Source organism: Orycteropus afer, unplaced genomic scaffold (assembly GCF_000298275.1).
Source record: "Orycteropus afer afer isolate SDZICR_OR568_19922 unplaced genomic scaffold, OryAfe1.0 scaffold00499, whole genome shotgun sequence".
Lineage (NCBI taxonomy): Eukaryota > Metazoa > Chordata > Mammalia > Tubulidentata > Orycteropodidae > Orycteropus > Orycteropus afer.
Genome location: NW_006922086.1, coordinates 1,576 through 10,409, shown reverse-complemented (window position 1 = coordinate 10,409; position 8,834 = coordinate 1,576). Strand labels below are relative to the sequence as shown.

The window sequence follows — 8,834 nt, the reverse complement described above, 5'->3', positions numbered from 1 at the left end:
CATTTGGGACATCTTTGACCTCCGCCTCATGGGGACCAGCCTCGTGCTGATCTTTCTAAGAGAAATTGTTCAAGCACCCAGACACTATGGCAGAGAGATCCAACAGATCTACCATCTCAGAATCATAGTACTGGAGGACATCAGAGTCAGTTGGCACAAGAAAATACATAAAAACCTTGTTCCTCATCCTACATTGGTGAGTAAATGACTGGGGTCTTAAAAGCTTTCAAGCAGCCATCTAAGATGCATCTAATGATCTCCTGTGTCAGAAGTGAAGAAGCGTGCAAAAAAAAAAAAACAAAAAAACCCCAAGGACATTTGGAAGCAATCAGCCCTAGGACATGATGGCCCTCAAGACCAGAAGAACTAGATGATGGCCGGCTACCAATGCTAGCCACTCAGGAGAGGACCAAATCTGGAGATCCTGGATAGAGTGGGAGGAAAAACGTGGAACAAAATCCAAAAACTCAATAATGACCAGAATTACTGGTCAGATGGAGTCTGGGATACATTCTGGGGCTGGAATAAAACTCACTCTGAGGGCCTCTCTCTCAGCCCAATAGCTAGCAAGATGTACATGCAGACCACTCAACCCATTATGACGCACCCACATACTCTATAGAAATGCATCCCTTGGAGCAATAGACCACGGGGCACCAGAGGGGCAACATTCACATGGAGGAAATGCAGGCCAAACAGGAGTGCATAATTATGAGGATTACTGGGCAGGGAGGGGAGGAGACTAGGTTAGTGTTGGGCATGGTAAATGGGGAGTGAAACTAAATGTACACTTATCGTTGAATGTAAAACAAACTCTTAAAATTAAAAAAAAAAAAATTTTAAAAAGCAGTACTTGCAGATACTCCAAAACATATTTAATCTAATAATACAAAAAAAAAAAAAAAAAAAAAAACAGCACAGAAAAATATTTAAAAATCAATCAATAAATATTGCAGTCTGCAGTATGAGTTACACCTCAATATAAAGAAAACAAAAATCCTCATAACTGGTCCAGTAAACAGCTTCATGATGGATGGAGATAAGATTGAAGTTGTCAAGGACTTCATATTGCTTGGTTCTACAATCAACACCAATGGAAGCAGCAGTCAAGAGATCAGATGATGTATTGCATTGGGCAGATTTGCTGCAAAGGACCTTTTTCAAGTGATGAAGAGCAAAGGTTTCCTTGAAGAATGTGTGCCTAACCCAAACCATGGTATTTTCAATTGCCTCTTACATATGTGAGAGCTGGATAGTGAATAAGGAAGACTGAAGACGAGTTGATACTTTTGATTTGTGGTGTTGGAGAAGATTGCAAAGAGTACCATGGACTGCTGAGAGGACTAACAAATATGCCCTGGAAGAAGTGCAGCCAGAATGCTGCTGAAAAGCTCTTTTAAGTGTTTAAGAGGAAAGATGTCACTTTGAAGACTAAGGTACACCTAGTCCAAGCCTCTGTCTTTTCTTTAATTTCATATGTATGTGAAAACTGGACGGTGTGTAAAGAAGACTGCAGAAGAACTGATGCATTTGAATTGTGGCGGTAGCAAAGAATATTGAGTATACCATACATATTCAAAAGAATGAACAAGTCTGTCTTAGAAGATGTGCAGCAATAATGCTTGTTAGAAGTAAGAATGGCCAGATTTCATCTCTTAGAGTTAGGCATGTTATCAGGAGGGACTAGTCCCTTGGGAAGGATATCATGCTAGATAAAATAGAGGGTCAGCTAAAAAGAGGAAGACCCTTATTGGGATGGATTGACACAGTAGCTGCAACAGTGGACTGATGGATGGCAGTGATTATGAGGATGGTACAGGACCAGGCGTTGTTTCCTTCTGTTGTATGTAATGTTATAAGTTGAAACTGACTTGCTGGCCCCAACAGCAACAACAGTGATCCTTTAATTTATCATATTGTGATTATTATTATTATTATTATTATTGTCAGGGGAAATATTCTTACATATAGTGGGAAAATTCTATATTTGGCCAAAATCATTCTGCCGGTACCCTCACGTTTGCATTAAACAAACCAGGGAAAAGTGGGAAGGAAACCATTTCTGAACACCTATCAAGAAATAAACTTAGCAAAGACAAGCCTAATTAGGTCTGATATTTCCAGAATCTTAGAGGAACACTGATGAAAGAATCCAAAATCTTGAACATACCAAATCAAAAGCAAACTCACTGCCATTGAGTCAATTCTGACCCATAGTGACCCTATAGGACAGAGTAGAACTGCACCATAGGGTTTTCAAAGCTGTAAATGTTTACAGAAGTAGATTGTCTCATTTTTCTCCAGCAGAGCAGCTGAGTATGAACTGCCAACCTCTGGTTAGCAGCTGATTACCTTAACCATGGTGCCATCAGAGCTCCTTAACTTGAAGGTAGTACAATTGAAATGATCAATCCTGAGGAGCAAATAGAGTGAAGGAAAGTTAACAGAGCCTAAGGGACTTGTGAGATGCTACCAAGAAGACCAACATATACATTATGAGAGTCCCAAATGGATTGAAAGGATAGGTAAAGGTATAGATTGATAGATAGATATGTGATGAAACAAATATAGCAAAATGCTAATGGTAGAATATAGGTGTAGGGTGTATAGATGCTCATTGTAAAATTCTTTCAACTTTTTAATGTGTGAAAGTTAATTGAATTTTGAAAAAATATTAGAATGAGATCATTTTGTACTTTATCATATTCTTTGTTGAAGTAAAATTCAGAATACTTGATACATTGATACATTGCAGTCTTATTATTACATAAAACCCTCTGTTAATGGAAAATGATAGTTGTAATCCTCCATATAGTGAGGTCAGCCTCTGGATCCTATGGTGTGAACCTTTAGGATGGTATAAAAATAAATCTCTGGAACCTGAGATCAAGACCTGGATTCGTCACCAACTAACTTTGTAACTTTGGAACGTTATTTCAGGTGTCTTGAGCCTCTCTAATTCCTCATCTTTGGGAGAAAACATTGATCTGAGTGTCATGGTATTTGGAAAAGTACCAGTCCTAGATGTTCATCTCTCTTACAGAACATTACTTATAACTGATACTTAGAAAACAAATCTATTTCCCCTTTAAATTTTGGTACACATTTTTGGAATCTTATCACATTAAATCAAAGTTCTTGTGTGTAGATGTATAAGGGTAGGTCTTAATGTTAAAAGTTCATGTAAATGTGCACAATGATACAGCTGGACAATGGCTCTTGATAACACCTATCAAGAAATAAACTTAGTGATGATGTGCTGGTAAATGTTGGTTCTCACAAAGAAAAGGAAAGAGGGAGAGGCTTTTTCAGTGGTGGAGATATTCCCAGCATGGCTAACCCAAGCTCCAAAGGTGCTACAACTAGATGTGGAGTTGTGAAGAGATGTGTAACTACCTCTGGCTATACTAGTATGTTTGTTATGTTATAGTCTATTTTTTATTCTTTAGGAAAGTTCACTTTTGTACAATCAATACGTCTTATATAGCTGGTTAAAATTTCTGTATTGTTATTGTGTGTCATTGTGCCAGTTGTGACTCAAAGAGATCCTGTAGGACAGAATAGAACTGCCCCATGTAGTTTCCAAGGCTATAATCTTCGTGGGAGCAGATTTCTAGGTCTTTTCTGCCATAAAGCTTCTGTTGGATTCAAACCACTTACCTTTCAGTGGCAGCTGAGTGCTTAAACATCATGCTATTAGGCTCCTTTAAACTATCTATAAAAACCAAAACCAAACTCACTGATGTTAAGTTGAATCTGAGTCATAGCAACCCTTCCTTGGGTTTCCAAGGTGGTAGGTATATCTACGGAAGTAGATTGCCTAATCTTCCTTCTGAGGAGTAGCTGGTGGGTTTGAACCATCAGCCTTCTGGTTAGCACTTAGGCACTACACCACCAGAGCTCCCAAACTATCTATAGATGCATACATTTTGGGTATTTTTTGGAAAAAAATATTGATTAAGAATATAGAAGTTATTTATAAACTTTATTATGTTTTCTGTCCTGATTAAGAGATTTTTTTTTGGTCAGTTAATTTTGTTGTGCTCAAAGATAGGTGACCCTGTATAATGTATTCACAGGTTTCAAAGGAAAGTCTGAAATCAGTGATGATCATTTGAAATGTGACTCTATTGTGAGTCAAGCTCATGTGAGGCTCAGTAGAGTTTTCTCTTTTCCTTTTAGGCATTTTTGCTGCCTTCCTGTGACATAGCTATAACGAGAAAAGTGGTGCAAGTATACAGAAAGTGGATCCTGCAGGACAAACCTGTGTTCATGGAGGAGCCAGATAAAAAAGACATTGCCCAGGAAAATGCTGAAAAATTAGGATTTTCAGAGACTGAAAGCAAGGAGGTAATATTTTATCATTTATCACTTGAGTTGGGAGTATGTATATATTAGCAAAATATATCTGCTAAATCAAGCATCTCAGTCGGTAGTACATATGCAGACTAACTCTTTTTTTAAAATCCTATCTGCTGCTCTCAAGTTGCTCAGTTCTGTAAGGACCTGTTTCAGTGAGGCAGCTTCTGTGCTGTACTTCAGAGTGCCATCCTAAAACCATCAGACTAGGGCCACATACCCATTACAGCTTTATTAATGATTATTACATGAAAGTTGTTTCATAAACCATCATATATTACACGTTTTTGAGTGAGACTGAAAAGTGACACTGTCTTGTTCTTGGAAGGGAGCTCTCGTAGCATAGTGCCTGAGGCATTTGACTGCTAACCAGAAGGCTGGTGGTTCAAACCCACCAGCCGCTCCTCGGAAGGAGGATTGGCCAATCTGCTTCCGTAGAGTTACCGTCTTGGAAACCCAAGGAGGGGTTGCTATGAGTTGGATCTGACTAGATGGCAGTGAGTTTGGTTTTTTTGTTATTGTTGTTCTTGGAATGTTTAAATAAACAGCATTGGAGAAGTTTAGAATGTTTTGGCAGACTTTTTTTGTGTGGTGGACAGTGCCCAAAATAGTTGAGCTGTATATTTGAAAGGACTACTAAGTAAATAACAAGTGTTGTCTACTGTTGGCCTCATTGTGGGACTGGGCACTGTCTTCTAGAGTGGGCACTCTCAGAATTTATGTTATACTCAATGTTAGATAAAGCTAGAGGTGGAATAAATATAAAATGACTATTTTAAAACTAGTTTGATAAATTATTTCTAAAAGTAGATGTTTGCTTAACAGCAAACGTTTAAAAATATTTGTAACAAAGGCATATATACTTCTAAATATATGAATTCTGTAATTTAAATTTTCAATATTGGTGATACCATTTTAATAACTAGTCATGAGGTCAAATTGCATAGATATGCATGTTTAGTCATTGGATAAACATTTATATTTTATGTATTGGAGGTGGAGTGGTGAACAAAGCAGACAAAAAGCCTTGTACTCCTAGAACCTGTATTCTCATGACTTCTACTGAGTGCAAAAAATTAAATATGTGAACTTGTGATTCATCCCACTCTGTTACCTGGTGGTTATTTCCTAAAGGCATCATCTGAAAGTTCCGGTCATAAGCGATCTTCCAGTTGGGGGCGAACATACTCCTTCACGAGTGCGGTGAACAGAGGTTGTGTAATAGAAGAGGAAAGTAGGAACGTAAAAGCTGGTGCCCAGGTTATGCTACAGGTATGCAGCCGGGTCAGAGACATGAAGAAACCTAGATTAGAGTCATTGTGAACATTTTGTTTATTGGGGATAATATCATATTAAGTGTCACAGTACTTTTAGCCATTTCTTGGTAAAGAGCTGTTAAATTCTCATTCCAAGTTTTCTTCCTAATTTCTCACATACAATTGTTAAAGATTTTTTTTTTTTCCTAGTTAAAGGAGATAAGAACTGGTTGTAATTTTTTGAGAGGGATTACTATATAGTGAATGTGAAATGACTGAGATTTAAATCTTAAAAACATCTTCATGACACATTTGGGTAATATATGAACTCTAATTTGAAAGACAAGCTTGGTGATTATCTAAGCTTATGAGTAATATTTCTCTTGAAAATTGCCTATTGTAAGCAATATTTATGCATCTGACTGCTGTATGAAGAATAAGGATTAATGCTATAGATTTTAGAAATTTATGTGAATGAATATATGAAATAGAAATGATACCAATTGGGAACATTGGAAAGAGCAGCTTTAGCTCATCACTTAATTTTCCCAGATTTCAGTCTTTTTCTCAGAAATAAGTATTGGGAGATTACTTATTTAGTCTGATCCAGCTTTTAAGTTACTAGGAATATAAGTGAAAACAAGGTGCCTCTTTTCCCCAGTTCCCTATTATCAATACTCAAGTTCATAGCTGTGTCCAGTTAGGCCTTTTAGACAGAGGCCTGGTGTATAGTCTTGGAGAAAGCATGTAAGTAGGTTGCTCAGCTCTTTTGTTTTAAATTGTGATTTGGGTGAAAGTTTACAGAGCAAATTCACTTTCCGTATAGGAATTCACATACATGTTGTCTCATGACATTGAGTACAATTTATCCCAATGCATCAGCTCCCCTCCCACTTCCTCCTAATAGTTACCTCTTCCCTGTGTCCATCCTTCCATGCATTCCTGCCCCCTCAATTATCGTCCTGTGCATAAACAACCCTTCTTTCTCCCATGATTATTCTCTCCAAGAAGTGTATCTAATTTAGGTACATTTTTAACTCATATGCCTGTCTTTTGGTTGGCTGGAAGCCACAGGTGTGGGTTCAATTCCAGACCTGAAGGGCAGCTAGGGACCATAGTCTCAGTGGTCCCACCAGGCTGTATCAGACTAGCAAACCTGGTCTCTCCTTTTTTTTTTTTTTCTTTTCAAATCATTTTGAGTTTTGTTCCACATTGTTCTCCCTCTCTATCCAGGATCTCCTCCATAGATCCCCCTCTGACTGGTTGACAGTGGTAGCCGGGCACCAACTAGTTCTTCTGGCCTCACAGTTTTATAGGCTGAGGATCATATGGTGTACCAGTCATGAGGACTAATTATTTCCATGAATCTTTGATTTTCTTCATTCTTATTTGCTCTAGACAAGAGAGACCCATCGTTGCATCTAGATGGCTGCTTGAAAGCTTTTAAGATCCCAGTCGCTACTCGCCAAAGTAGGAGATGGAACAATGTTTTGTGTAGTATGTTATGCCAATTGAGCTTGATCCCCCTGTGACTATGGTCCCAAGCCCACAGGTTCAATGACTTGGTCCCTCTGGGTAGCTGGCTGTGACCAAGAAGTAACTATGACCTTGTCCCTTGTCAGCTCTACTACACCCCTGGGAATTCTTACAGAACATAAAAATACACTTGTAGAACTATTGTCTGCCAACCCTATACATGGTCCTGGGTACACTCGCTGTTGCATAGACATACCTAATAGTTCACCCTGCCCACCCATCTATCCACCCATATACTGTGTTTGCCTTCACTGGCAATGCAGTACTGTATGTGTAAAAGGGTTCATCTTAGTTGTCTGCACCTCCATTGTACCTCTTTATGTCCTCCTCTTACTCATTGCCACCATGTTGATCACTGACATTTGGTACATTGCCCTTCTCTTCACCCAAATCAATACTTATCTCTACCTATCTAACAGTGTTCCATCCCCTCCCCTCCCAACCCTGGTAACCAACAAAGAAAATTTCCTTCCATGTATAAACCATTCTTTGACTTTTATAATAATGCACTAATATAATATTTGTCCTTCTGTGATTGACTTATTTCATTCAGCATAATGTCCTCCAAGTTCGTCTACGTTATGCGATGTTTTGCAGATTCTAGATTATCCATTCCTCAGCTGATAGACTCCTAGGTTGTTTCCATCTTTTGGCTATTGTAAATAGTGCTGCGATGAACATGGGTGTGCATATGTCTATTCTTGTTATGACTCTCACTTCTTTAGGATATATACCTAGTAATGGAATGGCTGGGTCAAATGGTATTTCTAATTCCCACTTTTTAAGGAATCGCCATACTGCTTTCCACAATGGTTGTACCATTTTACAGTCTCACCAGTAGTGTAGGGGAGTCCCAATCTCTCCACATCCTCGTCAGCATTTGTTATTTTCTGTATTGTTGAATTTCGCTGCTAGTACTGGGGCAAGATGGTATCTCATTGTTTGTTGGCCATCTGAATATCCTCCTTGGTGAAGTGTCTATTCATGTCTTCTGCCCATTTTTTAATTGGATTGTTTGTCTTTTTGTTATTGTTGGAGTGTTCTATAAATTCTAGAGATAAGTCCCTTGTCAGATATGTTACTACCAAATATTTTTTCCCAATCTGTAGGTTCTCTTTTGACTCTTTTGGAGAAGTCTTTGGAAGCACATAAAAATTTAATTTTTAGAAGTTTCCATTCATCTGGTTTCTCTTCTGCTGTTTGTGTATTTTGGGTTATGCTTGATAGTCTATTTATGCCATATATTAGGGCCCCTAAATTTGCCCCTAGTTTTTCCTTGAGGAACCCTGTAGTTTCAGGTTTCATATTTAAGTCTTTGATCCATCTGGAGTTAGTTTTTGTCTATGGTGTGTGAGGTACAGATCTTGTTGTTTTTTCCTGCAAATGGATATCCAGTTTTGCCAGCACCATTTATTATACAAACATTCTCTTCCCCATTCATTGGATTTAGGCACTTTGTCAAAGATCAGCTGACCTTAGGGCAATGGATGTATTCCTCAGTTCTCAATTCTATCCCATTGGTCTATGTATCTGACATTAAACCAATACCAGGCAGTTTTGACTACTGTGGATGTATAGTAGGTTTTGAGATCTGGCAGTGTGAGACCTCTTACTTTCTTCTTCAATAGTGTTTTGCTTATCTGGCGTCTCTTTCCTTTCCAAATAAAGTTAATGGTTGATTTA

The 8,834-nt window shown here is 38.3% G+C and overlaps 1 protein-coding gene across 1 annotated transcript in view; it reads left to right on the top strand.

Moving 5' to 3' along the window:
- LOC103209500 (ral GTPase-activating protein subunit alpha-2-like) overlaps window positions 1-5,631 on the top strand; it is a gene marked incomplete at its 3' end in the record, with an annotated part of 164,318 nt that extends 158,687 nt beyond the window's left edge. Inside the window, exons 13-14 of the mRNA XM_007955377.1 lie at window positions 4,183-4,350; window positions 5,494-5,631. Of these exons, the coding sequence (XP_007953568.1) occupies window positions 4,183-4,350; window positions 5,494-5,631 (306 nt within the window). The remainder of the gene's footprint in view (window positions 1-4,182; window positions 4,351-5,493) is intronic.
- Window positions 5,632-8,834: the final 3,203 nt, after the last annotated feature.